At 45.3% G+C, this 27,647-nt stretch overlaps 1 protein-coding gene across 2 annotated transcripts in view; it reads right to left on the minus strand.

Moving 5' to 3' along the window:
* Positions 1 to 921: 921 nt before the first annotated feature.
* The window catches only part of cdi (center divider), a 131,392-nt gene continuing 104,666 nt past the window's right edge, over positions 922 to 27,647 (minus strand). Inside the window, exons 1-9 of one of the 2 annotated variants that reach the window (XM_045729647.2) lie at positions 13,993 to 14,014; positions 11,347 to 11,468; positions 9,248 to 9,296; positions 8,162 to 8,311; positions 7,929 to 8,023; positions 6,829 to 6,954; positions 3,380 to 3,506; positions 2,865 to 2,973; positions 922 to 2,424 (exon numbers count right to left, since the gene is read on the minus strand). In XM_045729647.2, coding sequence (XP_045585603.1) covers positions 1,070 to 2,424; positions 2,865 to 2,973; positions 3,380 to 3,506; positions 6,829 to 6,954; positions 7,929 to 8,023; positions 8,162 to 8,311; positions 9,248 to 9,296; positions 11,347 to 11,441 — 2,106 coding nt within the window. In that variant the 5' untranslated portion in view covers positions 11,442 to 11,468; positions 13,993 to 14,014 and the 3' untranslated portion in view covers positions 922 to 1,069. Of the gene's footprint in view, positions 2,425 to 2,864; positions 2,974 to 3,379; positions 3,507 to 6,828; positions 6,955 to 7,928; positions 8,024 to 8,161; positions 8,312 to 9,247; positions 9,297 to 11,346; positions 11,469 to 13,992; positions 14,015 to 27,647 lie in introns of those variants that run through there. The other variant, XM_045729646.2, reaches the window with a different exon arrangement.

Genomic DNA, 27,647 nt, shown 5'->3' on the forward strand with positions numbered 1-27,647 from the left:
GTGCACAAGCAATCTTAAAAACTCCCTGTGAACAGACCCCACGAGGCAAAACAAGTCTCTTGCACTGCACAGAAATGAGACTTAGGAGGAAGCCTTGCAACCCCTCAGAGCAGGTATCTCTGATTGCATATTGGGAAATGCAAGCCGATCCCTGGGAAAGTAATCCTAGCTATAGTGGGAGCACAAGGGAATGCTAGAGCACGTGCCCTATTTTGAAACACGTGAAAAGCCCAGCATTACCTAGCAGGTGATGGAACCCATTGAAGAGTTACATAGCCAGTGGCACCAGGCCCCCCAAAAAATGTGAGGTGTCAGACTGGCCAAAACTGTGTGGCCTGGGCTATCTGATGGCAGTTGGACATATCACTTAAGGTATTTGTACAGCAATGATCTGCCTTGTTTACCAAGGGTGCATAAGTTAACTTCAAGCTGTTGCTCATTTTATTATACCTATACTTCCTGATGGAACTCTGTTTTGGTTTGATCTCTGATCAAACTCCACTCACCTCACAGAACAAGCCAGATTCTGGTTCTGGCTTCCAGTAGGCAAGGATGGATCTAAGCCTGGGGAGCTACCAAGGGGTCTATCCTACAAATATATTGCTATGTTAAAATAAATAAATTCCATCAGCTTTAGTAACAGTAACTGCCAAAAACTTTCTGCTTCATTTTGTAATGTTCAATATTAAGTGTACAGTACCTGTATTTGTTTATGAAGACTGTACAGAATACACATTACATATACTGTATTGTTATATCTAGGTTTCAATGTATATTTGCAGTGTCCTTTATTAGATGCATTTAAAAAATATTTACTGTGGACAAAATACATAACATATACCTAAGGAACAATATTGATACATATCAATACGTGCCAAGGCTAAATTCTTAGATTTGCTGCATTTCGGATTATAAAGGTGATTTATCGGGTTTTATTTTTATTTCACATGTCTAGACAAAAGAAAAATTGTTAGTTCATTATCACAAAACACTTACGCTTGTGACTAGGAAAGAAAAATATCAACAATGTACATTAAAAACATGACAAAGAAAATATATTTTACTTGGCTCATTTAGCTTCAAATATATCGCGCTTTGCACGGACGGTACCCTCAGTTATGTAAACTTTTGGTCTGTCTTTGACCCGAAATGTATCGCGCCGCTCAGCCCGTGAGCATGGCTGTCGGCAGGACTTTGGTGTTGCACATTCTTTGGTGCTATATGACTTACTGCCACCATTTGAGGTGCTAATATTATGATGAACAGGACATGGAGGGCTTGTTACACTAATCAGTCTATGACCAGCATGTAGAGCGCTAAATTTGTGGGTCAGTAGAGGTACCAAACACCCCTGCCTTACTCGAGAAGATGTGCGTCTAGGAGCTTCAGAACCTAAACCAGACCCAACATTTCTCTCAAAGAAATCCACAATTTGGCGAATATCAGTATCCACCTCGTAATCTGACAAACGGCTACCAGGCATAACATCCTCGCTCTCACACAAAGAAGAAAGATCACAAGAGTTTTGAGGGTCATGACAGCAGCCGAGACTAGATAAGTCTTCTGAGCTATCGGTTACAACAGAAGAAGATCTTTGCACAAGGCAATGATGAACAGGATCATCATCTTCGGTAGACATTAGAGAAGCAGTACTCAATTCTGAATATGATAAACAAAGTTCTGGTGTACCTACTCTTTCAATATCACCAACACTAAAAAAACCGCTCTCTCCCGAGCCTCGGCGACGAACTGGTCCTCCAAGGTGGTTATTTTGTAATACTGAGTTTCCACTTTCACCCCCACTTCCTGGATCTGAGCGTGGGGTTGATCCATCATCATCTGCTTGCCCCGATGGTCTACACAAGTCTTGCTGCCACACTGATGAGCCAACTTCCACACTAGATACTGTAGTCAACTTACACTTGCAGTCTGTCACTTCTCTTTCAATAACTTTAGATTTTTTTGCACTGTGAACACACTGGCAATGTTTTCTATTATTGTCAACTTGAGATGAGAATTGTCTATGGTTTACATGGCACTGACAATGAGCAGGAGATGCATGAGGGCACAAGCAGGAATCCGAAGTGTGAATATGCTTATTGGATTCTAAGCTCGGCGAGTGTACTAGAAGATCAGGATAATCTGGTAAAGAAAGGCAATAGCGGCCACCTTCCTGCAAAGCCAACTGTGACCGGGCAGGCAATTTTAGCTGCGTAAAAGGATTGACTGTGCCTGTAGATGGCTGGAAGTAAGGATCAGCTGCACTCATTTTTTCAACAATTTCTTGAGGTGTAACTGCAGGTGAGCCTGTCAATGTGGTGACTGGAGGAGCTGCTACTGGAACACTTGGCACAAACACAGTTTCACCCATTTGGTTGCGCAGTAGTTTAAAGGTATCATCTGACAATGATCTACGATGACAAACTGCCAACATAAACAAAAATTATTAAAATATGAATAAATGTGGTAGTTTGTGCAAAATTTGATTAGTATTTTCTTGAATGATATAATTTGAAATATACAAGAACAAAATTTAGGTTCAGATTTAGTTTCAAACACCCTATTCACAAGTAATTTATACAAATTATTACAGCTGTGGCTTAAGTTAACAGTTATAAAGTTGTAAAAACTTCATAGCTTACAATCAGCATGGCGAGACTTGTACTAGCAAAACAGAGAATTTTGCACACACCCTCAGCATTTCACATCAGTACAGTCAAAGGCTAGCCTGAATCAAAATGACACTGAACACATCTCATAACAGATCTGATTTAAACAGGATTTAATACGTTCATCAACAAGCTATCTTTTGTGACAGTAACTCCAAGTATCACCTATTGATAAAACAAAAGTATAATGCTTACCTTTGAGTTTCCTTGGTAAGTGTCTTGCTGTCAGAGTGATGAGCTGACCAAGTAATGGTTCAAGTTTTTGAGTCAGTTCTTCAAAAGTTGGACGGGATGCAGGTTCAATCTGCCAAAATTGATTGGTAACTTAGGCAAAATAGTGTTCCTGGTATATAGTAGTATAATGCTAAAGCCACATTGCCTTCATGAAAGTGTAAACAATTTCTCATAGTAACTCTCATCTACATGTTATCTTACCAGGAATGAGCAGGGTAGATGGAAATTGCAAAATCAATTCATATACTGTAAAGATATTTATTAAGTATCAATTACTAAAGTAAGTGATAAGCTGATGCATTTTGTTTCTGCATACAGACCTCTTATTATCTTGCTCAAACAGATAATGGTGAAGCTCTACTTTTCTCCAAACATCTTTACTGTTACTTCGTTCACTCCTGCGGCATTTTAGACGATCGACTGTATACAGTATATCAAACCTTATTATTATACATTTTAAAGCCGAGAAATCTTACCTGGCAGCACTGAAAAGCCATTTGCAAAAATAATGCAGGGCAGTCTTGTTGGCACATTTGGTAGAAGTCTCGATAATGTACTCCAAAATTATGAGTTCTTGGCAGTATATCTGGGTCAGCTTCACATCTGAAAATGTTCTTGATGAATAAAGTACCAGATAAAGTATTTATCATACTGCAAAATTAAACTTCAATAAAAAATGTATTGAACCACATTACATGATAAAAATATACTGTATATGGACGGAGAGAAAAGTCAAACAAACAAAAATTAAATGAACAAGAGTGTGTGAATTCACCTGAGCCTTGCCTCATCACCTGTCAGTTACCTAATGCAATGACTCCTATCATCTTATTTCTTGTCATGTCTACTTTTGAAACAATTTATTGTATTACTTTCTATTGATGATCCCTTTCATTTATTTGATTTACTTAAAACTCTTACACTAAAAGAAATTTCTTTCTAACATACCTATGACTCAGGGACTCAAGGTTCTATCTAGTTCCCATTGTTGTACCTTTCCTAACGTTGAATATGCCCCGCTTATGAACCCAACCTCCCTCCCTTTCTTCTGAATTTCTAATATTTAGTTTCTTGGCATTTTCTGTAATTTCCCCCCCCCCCTCGTAGAGTATTCCATTCTTCTGTTCTTTATTAAACATTCTTCATATTCAATTTCTCCACTATTCCTGTTATTTTAGCTATCATCATCTCTACTCTCAAATTTGTACACTACACTAGCAGTTAATTCCCTGCAAACACAAACCGAAACTGTCTCTATTTTCTGCTTATTACAACTTGTAATAAAGTTGTTACATCTTGGTTTAACGTGTTTATGACGTATTGGAACGTTGTTACAACTTGCTATATTGGTTGTTAAAACTGGTTAGGAGGTGTTAAAACTTGTTCGAACGTTGTACCAACGTCGTAGTTTCGGTGTGTGTTTGGCGGGTTAGTTGTTCTAGAATGAGTTCCCTATTAGCTGCATCGAAAGCTGCTTGAAAGAAAGATTCTCATAGCCTTTCTTGATCTTCAAACTGCTTCTGACAAAGCTTAAGTCAGAGGAGACTTATTGTCATGGATTAGGGGTATTTCTGTAACAGAACTGCTTCATTTATAAGAGCTAAAAGTAGCTATAATGCTTCCTATGATTTGGACTCAGCCTATGCTAAGTTATCCTTATCAATGTGCTGATGCATAGACCGGTAGCTGACATACCTACACAAGCAGATAAGGATGTTATCTGCTACGCAGATGACAGTGTCATTGCAATCAGATGTACAGTACTGAATGTGGGCTTATTGTTAAATGGATAAACAAGGACCATATGCCCCCCAAAACACTAACAATCTTCCATTTTTTAAGCTGATGATCAGCACATCAAAAACTGCAGGCGATACAAATATCTTGGTGTGACTTGGCGCGAAAGTGTTAACACTTTCGCGCTATCTGGACGCGCCGGCGCGTTCGGTTTCGTCTAACGTAAACGCATAGTGGACATAAAATTATGTCAACTTTTAAAATATTTGTATAAAATTCAATTTTTATCCGATTTACTTTGGGTTTGTTTCAAACTGCGCGCTATGAGGCTCTCTTTCTCACCACTAGGCTGCATGGTACAATAAGTTCATGAAAGGTGTGGATAACTTCGATCAAATGGTATTTTGTCCCAAACGGGTTGCAGGTGGGTGACTTTAGCCGTTTATACTGGTAATTCTTCCCCCATATCATGTATTATATGCATATGTCTGTTTAGGGAATTTTATTCCGATCAATATACAACCAAAAATAACTGTGTGCAACAAGTATAATCTTGACAAACATAACAAAAGTAAAAATATTTCGTGTGTGTTTGACGCTCACTGATATGTTCCAGCGTTGTTTTATATTTGTCGCTATTCTAACTTACGCTTTGTTGATATTTTTTACCTATGGGCACATAGAACATTCTATTGCGAACACATTGACATAAAAATGAATGACGTACATAGAAAATTAATGTCATGAGAGTGAAATAAGTATAAACTTTCAAAGCGCCGTGCGTCGTCCCGTCACCGATACCGGGTAACAATTTCACCACTTCCCACACTCTTGCGGGCGGGCTGCATCATTATTCTACGCTTATATTCATATCACCGTGTTGGGAATTTCATTGCGAGTCCATTGATACCAAAATTAACGCTGTAGAACAAGTGTGGAGGTGATTACAATCCCAAGAGTAAAAACATTTTGTTGCTGATGGGCGCTCACGGCGAGTCATCTACGTAGTTATTTATTTGGTGCTGGTATCCCTATATGTTTCGTGACTTATTTTACTAATGTTCTTCTAGAGAATTTTATTGCGAACACGTTGGTACCAAAATGAAATACGTAGCATGAGAACTAAGGTCAGAAGAGTAAAAAGAGTATACACATTTTTGTTTTTACTCTTAAGCGATAAAAACGCAGCGCGCACATTCGGTTGGCTGAGTGACCTTTGCGGAGAGCGCGAAAGTGTTAACACTGCAGTATATGCAACTTGTAGCTCAGACTTTGAGAAAGACTATACCCTCTAAAAACACTTGCTGGAAAGCACATTGGTATTAATGTTAAATATGCCAGAATGTTCTACATGATGTTCATTTGGTCCCTTGTTGACTACCAAGCCCTGCAGCTCCCAGCACTAGGTTGAAAGAATTAGAAAAATTAAAACGAAGTCATGAATATCATTTTTAGAGCCTCTAGATGCATAAGAATCAACAACATGAGGAAGGAGCCAAAACTCCCAACCATGTCAAAGAAATCAGCAGCTAAACACAGGCTTCTGGGCAAAGGTCATGAGAGATACAGTACCTTATTTGTAATTCTGTGCCATTTTTATCATGTTTACTTCCTGTAGTACATTAATTTTGCTGGAATATCACTAACATACTCTTCAAAGCCTATTTCTATATTGTTAGGTAAAACCTCTACTGCCATCAGCTTACAGGCTATGCCAATTGCCATGGGTATGTGTGTGTGTCTATGTCAGTGTATTTAATGCTGTACTCAGCATTATTGCCAAAATTCACTTTAACTTTATGAAAGTTCAGCAGTATTTGCAAACCAGTACTTAACGTCCTCACTATCTTATAACTGACTAACACAATACAGTATCTAAATTTAAACAAAAAATCTAATGCAACTTCAAACTAAAAAGAGTCCATTACATATTCATAGAATTAATAGTCAAGAATGAATATAAATGTATCCGATTCATTACAGTTAACAATGCTTATATGTCATTTATTTCAGTAAATTGGTGTTGCATAATTTTAAGTGAAAATTACAAAATTATGAGTCTTTTAATCTTTCTATGCATGACCAACAATGAATACCATACATTTCAAATCAATTTTGAAAACCTATCAACATAATATTGGCATAAACAAATACTGGTCAACTGCAATAATAAAACTTGACCAATTACCTGGCAATCATTTCACACACGATGATACCAAAGCTGAACACGTCAACACGATGATCATACCAATCACCACGAATAACTTCAGGAGCCATCCAGTATGGAGATCCCACTTGACGCAAACGCATACATCTGTCAAGAAATTTCATTCATATACTGGAAACGAGTACAGTACAGTATATAATACTGTTATAAAATTACATATAAAATATTTTATTGTCTATGATTACTGTATCTACTAAACATTTCATAAACAAAAGTAAAGGTGGTAGGGGAAGACAACACTCAAGTGTTCAGGGAGAATCTACAAGGTGTTCTCTGAGTACCTTTTACTCTCTTCTCCAAGGCTATGGGTCCCTACAAATGCACCAGAGGTGGTACCCCAATACTGTATATACTGTACTAAAAACATAAGAAATATTAGGTCACCTTAATATGCTAATATAATATTAATTTTAAAGCTGTATCTATGACTTTCTTTGTATTTATCAAAAGTTTTTGATACAGATCTGAATGCATATTGTTCAATTTTTCTGAATTCACACCATAACCAATTTGCTAATATATAGTATATAGGTAATACCAGTCTTTTATACTAAACTTACAAAAAAAATAGGGAGCTCCAATATCTTTACATTAAGTTCACACTGAACTAACAAATAATGGAACAAACAAGATATTAATATACTGTACTCTCATTGTTATCTTAAAGAATAACAGGGACATAATAAATCACAGTTAAGTATATCATTAAAGATTAATTAATTTAACTTCAATAATGGGTACTGGCTATGGAAAATATACAAAGCACTGTCCAGCTATTATTTATGATGCTTTATGATGGGCTCTTAACCAAGGGTGTGAGGAACCAAGGGTGTGAGGATGCTATGATCAAATGTGGCTCATCTCGGGGAAGTGGCACTAAAACTAAACATAAAATTGTTGTTTTATTACTGTAGGAATTTATCAATTTGTGCAGAAGAATGCAAGAACAGCTTGGAGGTTTTTTAGGAGAGCAAATAGGAAAAACTTTAAGAATTACTGCTTTATGATACTGATGGTGGCACTATTAATGATGATACCGACTTCTAATTAGCTAGTCTTACCTCTCATGCGGGATAGGAGCTGCTAGGCCAAAATCTGCAATCACAGCTGTCAACTTGGGCTCACCACTCTCCTGTGTGTGCTTAATGAGCACATTCTGAAAATTTAAAGATCCATTAATTTCTAAAATATATTTTGCAAAACCATTTTACTTCTAATTACTTCAAAGCTGTTATTGTATTTACTAAGGGCTGATATCAACTTTAATTATGTATAGGTCATGGTAGCAACTTACCTTGGAAGTGAGATCTCTATGAAATACTCCTTGGGAGTGAAGATAGGCCATCCCCCGAGCCACATCCAGTGCCAGAGACACTCTTGTTGCCCAAGGTAAAAGCACAGCATGATTTCCAATCAGAGAATCAAGAGAACCCCCATTTATATACTGAAAAATATGAAATTAATGTAGTTATGGCATGTAATATTTAATCTACTTTGAAAAAGCAAACATTGTATGAATAATTAAGCAGCTGTTCCGATTAAATTTCAATATTTCGCATACTCGCTCACACTGAAATACAACAACCGAGTGAGTGCGCACACACACTCAGAAGAGTTAAATGTTTGACAAAGTTCACCGGACCACATGTTCCACTGGCATCAGAAAATATGTCACAGAGGGGTTGGTAGAGTCACGTGAATATGAGATGCCCAGACAAATATTTGCAGGAAAATTGGAATCTATGGATAACCGAGGAACTCACATCTACATTTCTGAGCTTATAATGCAAGTTGTAGTTCAATGCTAACAATATGAGTACATGAAATTCCATTAGAGTGTTATATTTTGCACGACCTTACTGTGGAAGGGGGCTATATACCCAATACCCTTCTTAAATGCTATTGATGTGACCCAGGTTGTTCAATAGTTACTATAAAAGACTCATTACTGTTTCCTATTTAAGAGTTTCTTAGTTAAAAGAAAATGACTGGAAAATCCACTTAGATTATCTTGAGTTTATCTTGAGATGATTTCGGGGCTTTTAGTGTCCCCGCGGCCCGGTCCTCGACCAGGCCTCCACCCCCAGGAAGCAGCCAGTGACAGCTGACTAACACCCAGGTACCTATTTTACTGCTAGGTAACAGGGGCATAGGGTGAAAGAAACTCTGCCCATTGTTTCTCGCCGGCGCCTGGGATCGAACCCAGGACCACAGGATCACAAGTCCAGTGTGCTGTCCGCTCGGCCGACCGGCTCCTGATATGATACTGCATATACTGTACAATGATGTTATCAATACCAACACTTCAGACACATTATTCACAATGTTAACTATGGTTTAACGAAGAACTGAATGTAATATAATACGAGCATTATCTTACCTCTGTCAGTGCATGAACCTGGCCCTCATTTACACAGACACCATAGTAGCTGTAAAATAAAAATATATATGTAATGTTTTGTATGTCCTTTCCTCAGAGGCTACAGGTCCCCTTTACAACCAGAGGTGCTAATGCTCTCTATATTATTATAATATATATTTTTCTCTCACAAATAAAATGGGTAGCAGTATAATTTGTCTAAAAGTATTTTAATAATTAAAGTTTAAAATTTTAATTTCAGGAAGATAGTTAAACATACAATAATTTATTCAATACACATTTGTATTACTTTGATAATAAATGAATGGATATATATAAATTAGTAGTTATGCTCAGCTTCAAAAAGGTATAAGTGTTATTTCAGTTAAAACCATTGACATTGTAGATATCGGTTACAACACATGACATGGATGAATATATACCGGTAATTAATAACCTATGATATTAATGTAAATATCAGTTACAACAAATGATTAAATAAATCTACATCTATAAAAAGTGTGTCCAAAGATGGTGATGCCCTGGTGACTCTCTATTACTCCCTTATCTATCCATATCTCAACTATGGTATTTGTGCTTGGGGCTCTACTACCCAAAATCACTTACGTCCTCTAATTACTCAACACAAAGCTGCTATTAGGACAATATCCAACTCTGGCCCCAGGCATCACTCGGTACCCCTACTCAAATCTCTGAATATGTTAGACATTAAGTCACTGCACATTCTCTCATGTGTATTATACATATATAAAATGCTAAACTATAATGCCAATCCTGATCTCAAAAGCTTCATAGAAGGTTGTAACAGAACCCATGAGCACCACACCAGAAATAAATACAGTTTTGATATTCCTAGAGTACGACTTAATCAAACTAGAAATGCTCTACAAATCAAGGGGCCCAGAATGTGGAATGACCTTCCCAACCATGTTAAAGACTGTACCTCTCTCAACCAGTTTAAGTCAAAAACGAAGCTATACCTAATAAATTCCCTGTAACCTACCTTACCCTTCTATTGTCAACCAATGTCTGTTTTTTTTAAGAGCGCTGTTTGTTGACATAATTGTATTTGTGCTGCTTTTTCATCTATGTTTTCATTTCTTGTTTTCATTCTACTCATTATGCTCAATTAGTATTAAGCTTGTCATTTAAGTTTATCATGCCCGAAACGCTTTGCGTAATAGTGGCTTTAGGCATTGTATGTACTAGCTCTACCTATAAGTCAACCAATCTTTGTAAAAATTTATTGTATGTATGTACCTTACCTAAATAAAAATTATTATTATTATTATTATTATTATGGAGGCCAGATTCATTCTACCTCTTCATCCTTACTTCATTACACACAGAAATCACAATAGCGTGATGCATCAATGAACAAATCCACAAGGGCCGTGGCGAGGATTCGAACCTACGTTTGAGAACATCCAAGACGCTGCCTTAATCGACTGAGCTACGACATGGTCAAAAAGAGTTGAAACCAGAAGTTCTACTGAACTTAACTTGGATCCTGCAGCCTCTCCGAGACACAAACCACGGTTTTACACAACTCACCCATGCACTCGAACTATGTCAATAGGCCGTTCTACCTATTGACATGTCTCGGAGAGGCTGCAGGATGCAAGTAAGTTCAGTAGAATTTCTGGTCTCAACTCTTTTTGACCATGTCGTAGCTCAGTTGATTAAGACAGCGTCTGGGATGCTCTCAGACGTAGGTTCGAATCCTCGCCACGGCCCTTGTGGATTTGTTCATTGATGCATCACGCTATTGTGATTTCTGTGTGTAATTTTTTCCAACAGTTTTCTGTTGATCATAATATTCCAACTTGCAACGTTAAAAATGTTGTGGTTATGTGTGTGTATCAAATAATTGAACAATCACATTGCAGTTATGTTGTGGGTTTGCTGGGAGAAAGAGGTGGAAGAGGGGAAATCTAAGAAGAAAGGGGATAGGGGCGAGATTGGGAAAGAAGGCAGAGATGGGAAGAGGGGAAGTGTAACCAGGGCACCGCCGGACACCTCATCCAGTAAGTAATGTGTTCGAGTGTTGAAAACCTCTGAAGTAATGATCTTGCGATCACAAAGGTGAAGAGTCTTACCTGAGAATGTTGGGGTGATGAAGACGATTCATCAACTCTACTTCTCGTAGCATATTGTGTCGGTTACTGATGAGCTTGTTCATCTTCAGCACCATCACATCCCCAGTCACACGGTGTCTGACCTGTCAAATGTACAGACATTACTATTTTGCACCTAATGTAAACTACTATAGAAGTCCAATATTGACAACTATTAGGCTAGTACGGAATACAATGGGTTCATTATATTTCTTGCTGAACATTATTCGGTAAGCATTATAGTAGACTGCCAATAAATGCAAGCGCTCGTTCATAGAAAATTTCTTACTACAAAAATGAGTGGAGGACTTGACTTTTGTCAAAATATCTAATACAAGGTTATTAACGGAAAATCTATTGCCAAGATATGCATAGAATGGAAAACCATACAAGCCATTATATAGTTCAACACCACAACATATTTACTGTTACATTGCTAAGTATCATTGGGTGCTCGCACTCGCATGGTAAAGTGGTTGATATTTTATGGTTGAAGGTAAGGTAATTATGAGGAGAAAGTGCTAAACCAGCATGACTATGTAGATTAGAGCACTTGGAAACGAAACGGGGAGACACTAATGGGTGGTAAACAAAAATTCAGTGAAGGAAAGAGTGTACATTTACTTTTGATCATCGAGATTCGACCGCAGACCCTTAGAAGAAGGAAGGCTGGCAGGTACATATCATTATAAATTGATGGACAAAATTTGAAACGCTGACTCCATACACAGTTTTAAAATGTAAATATCATCACAAAAATGTGAGAACCGAGTAATGAAACTAAGAATGCTCAAAAGGTGAGGCTAGGAGCAGATATTCAACCCTGCTTGCACATGTAGGTGAGAACACGTATATATATACACAGTGCTGAATAACCAAACTGGTCCCAGTCCCTCACCCCCATGCCTGCATCACAACCTATTGGTCATTTTAACAACTTCCCACGATATCCATCTCTGTACAACAGGGCCACACAGCCCTCCATATTTTCTTTTGCTATTGTAAAATGTCGTTGCTTCTCTTGTCCCGCCAACATCTCTTGTGTCACTCCTGCCACCGGGGTCAATCCTGACATTACTACGGTCGCTCTCACAGTGTGACACTGCTGTCATTCTGGTGACACGTGGTTCCTGTAGCCTCGCGCGCTACACACGTGGTTCTTGTAGCCTCACGCGCTACACACGTGGTTCCTGTAGCCTCACGCGCTACACACGTGGTTCCTGTAGCCTCACGCGCTACACACGTGTTTCCTGTAGCCTCACGCGCTACACACGTGTTTCCTGTAGCCTCACGCGCTACACACGTGTTTCCTGTAGCCTCACGCGCTACACACGTGTTTCCTGTAGCCTCACGCGCTACACACGTGTTTCCTGTAGCCTCACGCGCTACACACGTGTTTCCTGTAGCCTCACGCGCTACACACGTGTTTCCTGTAGCCTCACGCGCTACACACGTGTTTCCTGTAGCCTCACGCGCTACACACGTGTTTCCTGTAGCCTCACGCGCTACACACGTGTTTCCTGTAGCCTCACGCGCTACACACGTGTTTCCTGTAGCCTCACGCGCTACACACGTGTTTCCTGTAGCCTCACGCGCTACACACGTGTTTCCTGTAGCCTCACGCGCTACACACGTGTTTCCTGTAGCCTCACGCGCTACACACGTGTTTCCTGTAGCCTCGCGCGCTACACACGTGATTCCTGTAGTCTCACGCGCTACACACGTGATTCCTGTAGTCTCACGCGCTATACACGTGATTCCTGTAGTCTCGCGCGGTACACACGTGGTCCCTACAGCCTCACGCGCTATACACGTGATTCCTGTAGTCTCGCGCGGTACACACGTGGTCCCTACAGCCTCACGCGCTACACACGTGATTCCTGTAGTCTCGCGCGGTACACACGTGGTCCCTACAGCCTCACACGCTACACACGTGGTCTCAACTTCCCGTCACCTGATCTCACAAAGGTAGATAATCAAGTGGGCCGCTTAATTCCAACGGCAGTGTTCAGAGAAGCACTCGTGACCCGAATCTTATTAATAATGGTAATTCTTTCATTCGTTTAGTTGTAGCTTGTTTTGGACTTCACAGGACAATATTAACAGGTGTCAAGATACCTGTTAACATGCGACAGTAGTCGAAGGAAGGAACGAGATAAGTATCCCCCTCCCAACCCTCCTTCAAATAAATGCAATCTTTAATTGTGAATCTGCACTAGAGAATTACCAATTATCGAGATGAGATTTGACCAAAAAGCGGGTATTAGAAGCAGGGGACAATCGGGTATCTTTGCTACAGCTTGACGGCTGCCAATGCCGGGTTAAGTGTGAGCTCCATTGAACACTGATTTTGTTGCCGACGAATGATACTAGTTTATTGTGCACCCTATACTCATCCTGTGAGCGGTAGCACAAAAAGCATTACAGAGGGCACAAAAAGTATTTATTAGACCTTATCCCAGATTATTACATAAACAATTTCATCTATCCTTCACACCTTATAGTTACAATGTCAGCTAGTTACAGAGAATGTTCTATTTCAAGAGCTATATATTTACAGTAAGTCATTATACATTAATGGTAGGTCTTATCGCTAATACATAATAGTTTGACCAATTGAGATATTACAGAGTCATTGGGGAGCTGCTGTTTATTATTAAGTCTTCAATGTCGCAAGAACCTGGGCAAGTTCTGCACCAGGCGCCTGGTCCACAAGGCTGGCCGGTGGGGCTGTATATGAAAGTAGACATAAAAGGTTATAATTAGAATTGAGAAAGTTGTCATAGTGTTGTTCTTTGCAAAGTTAAACCCGTAAACTGGTGTCTAGACGTGCATCAAGCACGCACTCACCCGGTTATGTTCAGCCACTTTATATATATAAACAGCAGAAGGTGACTATGCTAAATGTCACCCTAACAGCACTACCACACAGGTGAACATGTTAGTCACTGAACAACAACAGCACTACCACACAGGTGAACATGTTAGTCACTGAACAACAACAGCACTACCACACAGGTGAACATGTTAGTCACTGAACAACAACAGCACTACCACACAGGTGAACATGTTAGTCACTGAACAACAACAGCACTACCACACAGGTGAACATGTTAGTCACTGAACAACAACACCACACAACCAAGTTACACAAAAACTTAGGTCATTTTGCAAATACTAAACTTTTGGCGAAATACTCCATTGTAAGCCTAGCGGGCAAAACTGAAACCCTATCTATGACAATATATCAAATTCAAACAGATGTTTTACGAAAAATTATCATACCAGTAATCATTTAATCTCAGTAAATACAAAATAAATTAAGATACAATTAATCATATAACCATGAGGAGTGCATCATGACAACATTAAGGACTACAGCTACTGGGCTACGCCTTACAATCATGGCCGCCAATTGCAATGGCTTCCAATATTCTTATTTCTTTTCATAACTTGTTGAAATTGTGTATAATTCTGTGGTGGCCGAGCGTGACCCCTGCCACGCCGTCAACACCCATACGCGTTACATAACTGCCTCACTCTCTCTTAACACTGCTTCAATTAATCCAGAAGCACCGACTGGAGTTGAGGCTTCACAACATCAACACCTTCACACACGCCTCGACTACCACACCACCACGCGCGTGCTTGCGTGCGTGCGAGTACCGTGACTTGAATTCATTCCCAAGGGCGGATACAGATTCTAAACCAGTTTCGTAGCCCAGCATTCACACAGATGATACATTGTGTAGATGTGTTTATCGAGGATGAATTAATGGGTTATGGAGGTTGGTGGGCAGTGTACCCCAGTGTAGGGAGCCGAGCGGACAGCACGCTGGACTTGTGATCCTGTGATCCCGGGTTCGATCCCAGGCGCCGGCGAAACAATGGGCAGAGTTTCTTTCACTCTATGCCCCTGTTACCTAGCAGTAAAATAGGTACCTGGGTGTTAGTCAGCTGTCACGGGCTGCTTCCTGGGGGTGGAGGCCTGGTCGAGGACTGGGCCGGGAGGACACAAAGCCCCGAAATCATCTCAAGATAACCTGAAGAGCCGTCGCTCCTCATGCTGGAAGCTCAGCCCCACACCTTCACAGGTGACCAGCAGCGCCCCAAACTTATCCCGGTCCACAATTCCACTATTAAATTAAATGGTAACTTGAAGTTTTCACACTGCAAGGTCCGCAGTGGGTCCGCCTAAACATGGCAAGGAGCCTGGCAAGGAGCCCGTGCCACCTCCTGGGTGGCGCAATCTTCATCAATCAATCGTCAATCATCTGGAGAGGGATTAGGGATGTTCAATGGAGCTCTCTGAAGCACCCGGGATAACCGGGGTGCTTCAGAGCGCGCCCCACCCAGGATGTCGGGCTCAACGTGACTTGTGTGTTAAGAGGGAAGATGCAGTTCTGCAGCTGGGGAGAAATCCGAGTGAGAAAACACACGTTTCATCACGTTTCCCCCGGGCTAGCTTCCGGGGCTACTGGCTGGGGGTGGGCGTACCCCGGGGCTACTGGCTGGGGAGGACGTACCCCGGAGCTACTGGCTGGGGGTGGGCGTACCCCGGGGCTACTGGCTGGGGAGGGCGTGTCGGGGACTATAAGGTGGAGGGAGGGTTGATCAGGACGATGGGAAGGGTGAAGTATCTGGTGTGGGTGAAGGGGGGGTGAAATACTGAGCATAAGACAGCCTAAGCACACTATCTTTAAGTGTTTCCGGGGCTTAGCGTCCCCGCGGCCCGGTCGTCGACCAGGCCGAGTGGAGGAGAGTGGCGCACCTCGCTGGCTATGAAAGTATTCTGACCAGGTCTGTAATGACCAGTAAGAACACCACAAGATTTCTCGTCCATTGTTTAAACATGACGCTTCATGTTGTCTTAACAAAATATAAAAAAAAAGATCACTTCATCCATTTTCAAATCAATAATTTTTAAGTTCAGTCGTATAAAATGTTAAATTCTATTGTCGATGTTACGGTACCAGCCTACATTAAACCAGAAATAATGTGTCGAGGTTGTGGAAAGACTTTCGGTAGGCTTACGGCTCAAAGAGTCTATGTATCCAGAAGAATTATGACTGTCATTCTTGCTCACACTCAGCTCCTCAAGACGCCACTAATGTGCCTGTGTCTGAAGACACAGACATAAGAAAACACAATCAATGATGGAGACAAGTCTGTCTCCTGTGCTTCTCTTCCCATATTGGCCTCCGAATGCATGATAGGACAGCCTGAGGGCAGCAATATACTGAGAACGCCAACAAAATCTAATAGACCTGAGACGAAGTGAAATTCACTCTTAGTTATTTCATCATACTAGTATGCAGGAAGAACCGTACATGTATGGAGCCGTCCAATAAGGTCAGCACACTCCTAGACCTTGCTAGTGATAGACTAAGGCTCGGCTACCAGTACCTCTGGCAGTTTGTACCACCTGCTGAAGTGCACCTGACCAAATGTACACTCTAAGTGACTGAACAAATTTCATAAATCAGAGATTTATCAGGGAGAGAGAGGAGGGGGGACGTTGGAAGAGGAGAGGAGAGAGGTAGGAAGATGGAGGGCGGGAGGGAAAGGGAGAGGGAAGGAACGAGAGGGAAAGGGAAGGCGGGAGAGAGGGAGAGCGCGAGAGGGTACAATGTACACGTCAAAATACTGAAACACTCATGAATCAATAATTCCCTAGCGTGACGTCATGAGGACGCAGGCAGTTAAAGGGTAAATGGTGATTCCGTGAAGCAGAAAATGCAATATTTCTTGCAACAATGACCGTTGTATTAGGCTCGGGTGCTTCCACGTCGACGGGGAGTGAAAGGCGCGTCTGAGAAACGCCAGAGTACAATGGCGAAATTTACAGAACTTTAGTTTAATCAAATACTTCAGTGTTGATCCATCCAGGTCTCGCATTCCTGTATTCCGCGGGCTGGAGAGCACACACTTTCCACAGTCACGGTTGGTTAGGCCAGCCTACGGCACAACTGGCACCGGACCTGAGGGCACAGCGGCTGACAGGTGTGTGTGTGGGGGTGTGGTACTGTGCTGGTAGCTATCTCACCAGCCTGCACACCTGGGGCCAGATTCACGAAGCCGTTACGCAAGTACTTACGAACGTGTACATCTTTCCTCAAGCTTTGACGGCTTTGGTTGCATTTATTAAACAGTTTACAAGCATGAAAATTTCCCAATCAACTGTTGTTATTGTTATAAACAGCCTCCTGGTGCTTCGGAGCTCATTAACTGTTTAATAATTATAAACAAAGCCGCCAAAGATTGAAAAAAGATCTGTAGGTTCGTAAGTGCTTGCGTAACTGCTTCGTGAATCTGGCCCCTGAGCTGAAGGAAATGCCTCATTAATTACATACCACCACCTAGCCATCAGAACCACTGATCATTAAACCGGCAGTACTCGGGGTCCTCCTTAAGGGAACAGTAACGTATATCGAAGTATCGGACTGAAAGACAGCTGGGAAGGATAGACACATTACATACATCACCAGGATATACCACTGTGCCAAGGTAAGAGATAGCCCAAAAGTTGACCAGACCACACACTATTAGGTGAAGGGACGACGACGTTTCTGTCCGTCCTGGACCATTCTCAAGTCGAGAATGGTCCAGGACGGACCGAAACGTCGTCCCTGGTCTGGTCAACATACTTTAGCCACGTTATTGTGACTCATCGCCTGCATAGCCCAAAAGGGTCAGTAGGTGCCTGCCCCAACGCTGTTAAGAGTGCTCTTGTGCGCCCAGTTGTCAGCAAGGCAGACTGTCCGCTCACCACCAATTGTGGTTTTCAGTATCCAGGGTGACGGAGCCCAGTGGGTGACGGAGCCCAGTGGGTGACGGAGCCCAGTGGGTGACGGAGCCCAGTGGGTGACGGAGCCCAGTGGGTGACGGAGCCCAGTGGGTGACGGAGCCCAGTGGGTGACGGAGCCCAGTGGGTGCCGGAGCCCAGTGGGTGACGGAGCCCAGTGGGTGACGGAGCCCAGTGGGTGCCGGAGCCCAGTGGGTGACGGAGCCCAGTGGGTGCCGGAGCCCAGCGGGCGACTTGCACCCCAATTCAAAAGAACACAAGACTAAAGGTAACTACAGAGGGCCTATTGGCCCATACGATGCAGCTCCTATCTATAACCAGCCAATCCCGCTCATATACATGTCCAACCCGCGCTTGAAACAATCGAGGGACCCCACCTCCACCACGTTACGCGGTAATTGGTTCCATAAATCAACAATCCTATTACCGAACCAGTATTTACCCAGGTCTTTCCTAAATCTAAACTTATCCAATTTATACAATTCAAATCGAAATCTAAACTTGCCCAATTTATCCAATTCAACGGAGGTCTCGCTTCTTGCAGGGTCGGCGTTCGATTCCCGATGGTCCAAGTGGTTGGGCACCGTTCCCGACCTCCCTCCCTCCCTCCCGTCCCAGCTCCGTGTCCTCGGATCCCTTCAAAGTGCTATATAGTCACACTGGCTTTGCGCTTTCTCCTCGCAATTACCTTACCTTCCCTTTGAGTCTAAGCTAATGCCCCCCCCCCCCCCAACCCACTTCCCTGGTCCAAAAGCTATCTTCACACTAGTTGTTTATTCAAGAACACTTTCTCACGAGTCTCCAATAAGCTCTACCTTCAAGCTCTGTTTCAAACACCTGTTTCGGACTAGCCAATCCCAGTCTATGCTTTATGACTTAATTAACATCATTGAATGAGTGCCTACAGGCCAGGACTTGTGTGACCGTGTCAGGTTATCTTGAGATGATTTCGGGGCTTTTTAGTGTCCCCGCGGCCCGGTCCTCGACCAGGCCTCCACCCCCAGGAAGCAGCCAGTGACAGCTGACTAACTCCCAGGTACCTGTTTTACTGCTAGGTAACAGGGGCATAGGGTGAAAGATACTCTGCCCATTGTTTCTCGCTGGCGCCTGGGATCGAACCCGGGACCACAGGATCACAAGTACAGTGTGCTGTCCGCTTGGCCGACCGGCTTCTCGTGGCACCCAGATCTCCTCCCCAGACTGACTGGCATTAATGCTGCCAGTCTTGGCATACACTAAGAGGCCAGTCTGGGTGTAAGACTGTACCTTGAACCATTCCGTCTTGGCCAACACCTGTCTGCTCTGTCTGCCGCTCTACACATGTGGAGAAATACAATGTGTTCTAAAAAGCTTTTCAAATTGTTATAATATTCATCAAATCCTATAGTTAAATAGCTGGTATGATTCCTGGATTAATAGAGGCTCAATAGTTTCCGATACAGCGTAGTAGCCGCAGCAGACGGAGCAGCCGCCGCAGCAGCAGACACAGCAGCAGCTTGCCCCCCCCCCCCCCCCCCCACCAACACTAAGGAGGCCACAACCTTGAAAAGCCTCACGTGTTCCGCCACACATTTTTCACATTCAAATTTCAGGGAATCATTAATCAGTAGAGACGGAGAGAAATAGGTGTTGAACACCGCCTTGTAACACGTGGGTGCCGGCCGGCCAGCCCCCTGGGCGGCGGGCAGCCTGGCCGGCCGGCCCCTGGACGGCGGGCAGCCTGGCCGGCCGGCCCCTGGACGGCGGGCAGCCTGGCCGGCCGGCCCCTGGACGGCGGGCAGCCTGGCCGGCCGGCCCCTGGACGGCGGGCAGCCTGGCCGGCCGGCCCCTGGACGGCGGGCAGCCTGGCCGGCCGGCCCCTGGACGGCGGGCAGCCTGGCCGGCCGGCCCCTGGACGGCGGGCAGCCTGGCCGGCCGTCCCCTGGACGGCGGGCAGCCTGGCCGGCCGGCCCCTGGACGGCGGCCGGGCGGCCGGGCAGCCTGGCCGGCCGGCCCCTGGGCGGCGGGCAGCTTGGCCGGCCGGCCCCTGGACGGCGGGCAGCCTGGCCGGCCGGCCCCTGGACGGCGGGCAGCCTGGCCGGCCGGCCCCTGGACGGCGGGCAGCCTGGCCGGCCCCCCTGGACGGCGGCCGGGCAGCCTGGCCGGACGGCGGCCGGGCAGCCTGGCCGGGCAGCCTGGCCGGCCGGCCCCTGGGCGGCGGGCAGTCTGGCCGGCCCCCCTGGACGGCGGCCGGGCAGCCTGGCCAGCGTTACACCGTGGTACTCCAGCGTCCTGGCCTCAGACGACACCCACAACCAGAGTAGTGGGTCGCAGAGAGACGGTGTCACACAGCCATTCGGTCATGTTTCTCTGCCTGTTCTGTCCTTCCAGCGTCTATGTACTGCGGCCTCCTCGTTAAGCTGTGCCTCACCTGACACATTGTCACCATCAAATTTGGCCACTTCCATCAGTATCTTGTACTGTGATCATACGACCTCTCGCCCTTCTCTTCTAATGTTACATTAAATTATCCTGAACTTTTCTCACAGCTCCTCTCTCTCTCTCCCTCTCTCTTAGCTCTGGCCATTGTCTCATGGTACATCTTGGGAAGTTTTACATGTTCTAATTGTGCTTTATCAGGTGTGGGTTATAAGAGACGGCTGCATACTTCACAACTGGTCTGTCGTTCACTCAAGTATTTCGAAGAATTCCTCGCTTTCTTGAAAGTTATCGTGATTGTTAGTTTTGCATACACTTATGTTATTATTTGCTCATGAATTGTACCTTGGAAACTTAGATTGTCGTATCACGCAGAGCGATCACTGATTACTTCTGGCACTAGGCAGGTGTCACTCACCTGTAAGGCACACCTGGGACAAGAGTCACCGCCACTTACGGCCCAAGGTGTAGGAGGCCTCCTGGCTGACAATATCTCTGGCACTAGGCAGGTGTCAATTACCTGTAGGGCACACCTGGCACCAAGAGTCACCGCCACTTCCGGCTGACTGGCACTGATAAGTGGTTGGCATGACACGTCAGCAGTGTTCTCGCTGGTTGGCACTTTGGTGCACCGGGTCTGCTCCCAGGCTCTGATGGGTCTGCTCCTCTGCAGACAACGAAAACTAATGAGAACCGTAAAAACCGAGGAGGACAGGTGCAGGATGACCCTGATAAACACCGGGAGTTGACAAACAAATGATTGTTAGAATTCAATCCCAACAAATGTAATGTAATGAAGATGGGAAGCGAAAAAAGGAGACAGGAGGTATATCTCTACACGACAAGGTGAAGGCGACTATAGGAACCGGAGAGGCAAGACGCTGGGAATGGATACAATTCCAGCCCCACACTCCAGAGGCACACATAAACAGGGTAATATCAGCAGCATATGGGACGCTGGCAAACATTAGAACCTCGTTTATAAAATTAAAACAGGGCTCTTTCAAGGCAATCTATACAGACTTTGTTAGACCAATAATGTAATATGCAGCACTGGCATGGAATCCGCACCTTGTGAAGCATAAAGCCAAAACTGAGAAAGTACAAAGGTTTGTAAAAAGGTAAGTGCCAGAACTAAGATGGGTGAGTGCCTGAGTACACACATGGTTGTCTAGGCGTACATACGTACTCACCTGGTTGTACTCGTCTAGTTGTGCTTGCGGGGGTTGAGCTCTGGCTCTTTGGTCCCGCCTCTCAACTGTCAATCAACTGGTGTACAGGTTCCTGAGCCTACTGGGCTCTATCATATCTACATTTGAAACTGTGTATGGAGTCAGCCTCCACCACATCACTGCCTAATGCATTCCATCTGTTAACTACTCTGACACTGAAAAAAGTTTTTTCTAACGTCCCTGTGTCTCATGTGGGTACTCAGTCTCCACCTGTGTCCCCTTGTTGGCGTACCACCCGTGTTAAACAGTTTATCTACCCTGTCAACTCCTCTGAGAATTTTGTAAGTAGCGATCATGTCTCCCCTTACTCTTCTGTCTTCCAGTGTCGTAAGGTGCATTTCCCGCAGCCTTTCCTCGTAACTCATGCCTCTTAGTTCTGGGACTAGCCTAGTGGCATACCTCTGAACTTTTTCCAGCTTCGTCTTGTGCTTGACAAGGTACGGGCTCCATGCTGGGGCCGCATACTCCAGGATTGGTCTAACATATGTGGTATACAAGGTTCTGAAGGATTCCTTGCATATGTTTCTGAAGGCTGAAGTCACAAACGTGGTCGTCTGTGTGTACGTGTGTTCTTGTATGTGAGTGATCGCCCACGCGCGTGGTCGTGTATGCGCGTACGCGTGGTCGTGTATGCGCGTGGTCGTGTATGCGCGTGGTCGTGTATGCGCGTGGTCGTGTATGCGCGTGGTCGTGTATGCGCGTGGTCGTGTATGCGCGTGGTCGTGTATGCGCGTGGTCGTGTATGCGCGTGGTCGTGTATGCGCGTGGTCGTGTATGCGCGTGGTCGTGTATGCGCGTGGTCGTGTATGCGCGTACGCGTGGTCGTGTATGCGCGTACGCGTGGTCGTGTATGCGCGTACGCGTGGTCGTGTATGCGCGTACGCGTGGTCGTGTATGCGCGTACGCGTGGTCGTGTATGCGCGTACGCGTGGTCGTGTATGCGCGTACGCGTGGTCGTGTATGCGCGTACGTGTGGTCGTGTATGCGCGTACGTGTGGTCGTGTATGCGCGTGCGTGTGGTCGTGTATGCACGGTTGGGAAGGGGGGGGGGGTGAAGATAGGGCCGCCACCAGTGGTGGGGCGTGGGTTAAGTGTACTTAGTGTAACTTCCACTACTGGCTACGATAATACATTAGGTGGATATAACTGCCGTTTGAAACATGTGTGGTAGTCACTGGTAGGGGGCCAAGATGAGGGCCACGAGCACCGGGCCCGACCCGAGGGCCGTGAGGCACTCTCACTCACGCCCTTGTTATACTTGGACTTGTTTTAGAGTCAGCTACTCGGAGCTAAAAATTTCCCATGTAGCACGGGCTATGGTGAGCCCGTAGTGGACTTACCTGGCACAGGAGCGGGGCTGTATGTGTGTGTGTCATTCAGACGAGGGGTGGTCTTCTTAACCACCATAACCCCATGCTGCATGGACATTTTAGCAAATGGAGAATTACCTTCTTGGATGAATCCAAGAAGGTAATTCAGAGTAGCTAAATCTGAAACGACAGCCTCCCCCCCCCCTCCCACGCTGGAGACATGCAGCGGAATCCAATTTATTAATTCACCTGAGGGGGGTGGTAGGGGGGGGGTGGGGGTAGGGGTGACTTGCCTCTGACCGACCCACAAGACGATCAATATGAACCTTCCACTGATCCCGAGGTTAGATGAGTGTGTTCATCGCGTGCCGTGAGCATCGTTCAGGGCGCCACACACACACACACACACACACACACACACACACACACACACACACACACACACACACACACACACACACACACACACACACACACACACCACAAATTGTGGATTTGCTCATCTGATACATCACGCAATTGTGATTTCCGTGTGTAATGATGTAAGGGCGAAGAGGGAGAACGGCCTATTGACATAGCTCGAGTGCATGGCGGGAGTTGTGTAAAACCCTGGTTTGTGTCTCGGAGAGGCTACAGGAGCCAGTAAGTTCAGTAGAACTTCGGTTTCAACGCCTTTTTACCATGTCGTAGCTCAGTCGATTAAGGCAGCGTCTGGGATGCTCTCGGATGCAGGTTCGAATCCTCGTCACGGCCCTTGTGGATTTGCACACACCACAAACATGGACGCTACCCACACCGACACCCAAACAATTGTGATATACGATGACCCAAGTTGGACTGTGTCTGTACTACTGAACCGTAGTGTACAAGTCTTTGTGAGGGCTCTAACACTTACTGGAGAGGTTGGCACTTAACCTGGGGCTAATGTATGGGTCTGAATGTTTCTTGTCACCTCACAAGTCGAGCCTGGCGTCGAGCCTGGCGTCCAGCCTGGCGTCGAGCCTGGCGTCGAGCCTGGCGTCGAGCCTGGCCTCGGGCCGGGCTTGTGGAGTAGAAGAACTCCCAGAACCCCATCAAGCAGGTATCAAGCACTCAGCTTGCCTCCTCTGATGGAGAGACGAGGGCAGTATTACACAATATACGCTCAAGATGTTCTGATGCCGCGCCTCAGAATATTTACAATAAAATGGCGCGAAAGATATGGTAGGAAATCCAGAAGAGTCAATGAAGAGGTTCCACAGGCACACTTAGAGAACAGTGTTTACCTGGAGTTTACCTGGTGAGGGTTTTGAGAGTTCTACTCCCTATGCCCTGCCTGGGGTCAGGCTCGACTTGTGATAACTTGGTCCAAGAGGCTGTTGCTTGGTGTGGCCCGCAGGCCCATACATTCACTACAAGACAGTTCGTCCGGCACTTCTTGTAGGAGCTTATCTAACGTCTTGGAACTTATCTAAGGTGCTTGAAGAAGTCTACAATTGTTCTGGCAATATTTCTTAAGCTTGCTGGGAGAGTACTGAACAGCCATGGATCTCTGATGTTCAGACAGTGCTCTCTGTGTCTATGGCACCTCTACTCCTCGATGACTATTCTGCACTTCCTTTCTTATCTTTCGCTCGAGTATGTTGTTATTCTACTGTGCAAATTTGGGGCCTGGCCCTCCAGCATTTTCCATGTACATGTCCCAATAATTTAGGTGCTCCGGCATCGCTCAGATGCTCACTCAAGACGTTCCGGCATCTTTAGCCACCAAGAATCACCTTCGCGGCTTCATTCCGTCTTATGCCAACTTTATTCAAAATATTGGCGAAGGTATTTAGGTGCAAGACATGATAGTCAACTAGAGATCTAACAAACATCATGTAAAATAGTATAGTATATTTAACAGTAATTCCAATATTCTAACCAATAAGTGTTTTCAGAGGTTTGTCTTTTAAGCTACGATGTAGGTGGCTTACAATGACACTGTTGACACCTGCTCCAAGGTGTTTGTGCTTACCACAGGTTTTAATGTTTTAGTTCTTGACGAGGAAAGCTAGAGGGACATTTGTCCTGTGGGTACAAAGAGCTCTGGATTTTGTCAAAGATAGAACTGATTCAACACTTTTAGTAGCAAGAGAATCCAGTAGAGCTTGCAGTCGAGTTTGGGGTATTTGTAACAACACAAATGTTATCAGCATAACAGATACAGCTTCGTCAGCTAGTGTGGGAATATCTATTATTCATTTGTGCATCAACACATTGAAGTGTTGGGTTAAGCACTCCACCCTGAGGTGCACCCAAGGCAAAGACTGCAGGAGTGTTACTTTTAGCGTGAGGCGCACCACACCCCTATAGTCATGAGGTTCCTTGTGAGGGGAACACCTTATAGTGAGGTTCCTTGTGAGGGGAACACCTTATAGTCATGAGGTTCCTTGTGAGGGGAACACCTTCCCTAGGGGAGGGGAACCCGCCGCCGGCCCCACCTGCCTACCTGGAGCATACCTGGAGAGGTTTCCTGAGTTTTTTACACCCCCGAGCCCGACCTGGGGCCAGGCTCGACTTGTGAGAGCTTGGTCCAACAGGCTGTTGCTCGGGGGACCTGATCAACCTGGCTGTGATTCACAGTCAGGCAGCAAGCAGTGAGATCTTAATAGCCCGGTTGACCAGACCATCAACTAGGAGGCCTTGTGTGAGAGAGCGGGCCGCCGGGGACGTTGATCCCCGGAAGGAACACAAGGTAGACAGGGCAGGAGGCGGCAACACCCCGCTACACCAACACCTCGCCCCGGTAAACAGTGTGTATATATAAACCTTGGCACACTTGCCAGATGCCACGACAAGCAGTGTTGATGGTACACTACACACCACCAAGCTGTACACTGGTACACCACCACCACTACACACTAGTACACCTGTACACTGGTACAGAAGGACGCTAGTTTCCTAATACTGTAACACTCACATACACTCCCAATACATACAATGATCCAACACACACTGCATAAACATCAGAGGTCCGCGGTTGTTCAATGTCCTCCCAGCAAGCATGAGAAATATTGCCGGAACAGCCGTGGACATCTTCACGAGAAAACTAGATCATTTTCTCCAAGGAGTGCCGGACCAACCGGGCTGTGGTGGGTATGTGGGGCCTGCGGGCCGCTCCAAGCAACAGCCTGGTGGACCAAACTCTCACAAGTCAAGCCTGGCCTCGGGCCGGGCTTGGTGAGAACGCCCAGAACCCCATCAACCAGGTAAACATTATTCCCACAACTACAGTGACCCAAGACTCACCCACAACACCTACAGTGACCTAAGACTCACCCACAACACCTACAGTGACCCAACACTCACCCACAACACCTACAGTGACCTAAGACTCACCCACAACACCTACAGTGACCCAACACTCACCCACAACACCTACAGTGACCCAAGACTCACCCACAACACCTACAGTGACCCAACACTCACCCACAACACCTACAGTGACCCAAGACTCACCCACAACACCTACAGTGACCCAAGACTCACCCACAACACCTACAGTGACCCAACACTCACCCACAACACCTACAGTGACCCAACACTCACCCACAACACCTACAGTGACCCAACACTCACCCACAACACCTACAGTGACCCAACACTCACCCACAACACCTACAGTGACCCAACACTCACCCACAACACCTACAGTGACCCAACACTCACCCACAACACCTACAGTGACCCAAGACTCACCCACAACACCTACAGTGACCCAACACTCACCCACAACACCTACAGTGACCCAACACTCACCCACAACACCTACAGTGACCCAACACTCACCCACAACACCTACAGTGACCCAACACTCACCCACAACACCTACAGTGACCCAACACTCACCCACAACACCTACAGTGACCCAACACACACACACAACACCTACAGTGACCCAACACTCACCCACAACACCTACAGTGACCCAACACTCACCCACAACACCTACAGTGACCCAACACTCACCCACAACACCTACAGTGACCCAAGACTCACCCACAACACCTACAGTGACCCAACACTCACCCACAACACCTACAGTGACCCAACACTCACCCACAACACCTACAGTGACCCAACACTCACCCACAACACCTACAGTGACCCAACACTCACCCACAACACCTACAGTGACCCAACACTCACCCACAACACCTACAGTGACCCAACACACACACACAACACCTACAGTGACCCAACACTCACCCACAACACCTACAGTGACCCAACACTCACCCACAACACCTACAGTGACCCAACACTCACCCACAACACCTACAGTGACCCAACACTCACCCACAACACCTACAGTGACCCAACACTCACCCACAACACCTACAGTGACCCAACACTCACCCGCAACACCTACAGTGACCCAAGACTCACCCGCAACACCTACAGTGACCCAAGACGCCATCAGGTGCTGAGGAGGAGGCAGTATGCTAATGCCACCCGCCGCGAGGCAGACACGGGGCAGCGATCAGTTACAGCACA

This window comes from Procambarus clarkii, chromosome 94 (genome assembly GCF_040958095.1).
Source record: "Procambarus clarkii isolate CNS0578487 chromosome 94, FALCON_Pclarkii_2.0, whole genome shotgun sequence".
NCBI classification, from domain to species: domain Eukaryota; kingdom Metazoa; phylum Arthropoda; class Malacostraca; order Decapoda; family Cambaridae; genus Procambarus; species Procambarus clarkii.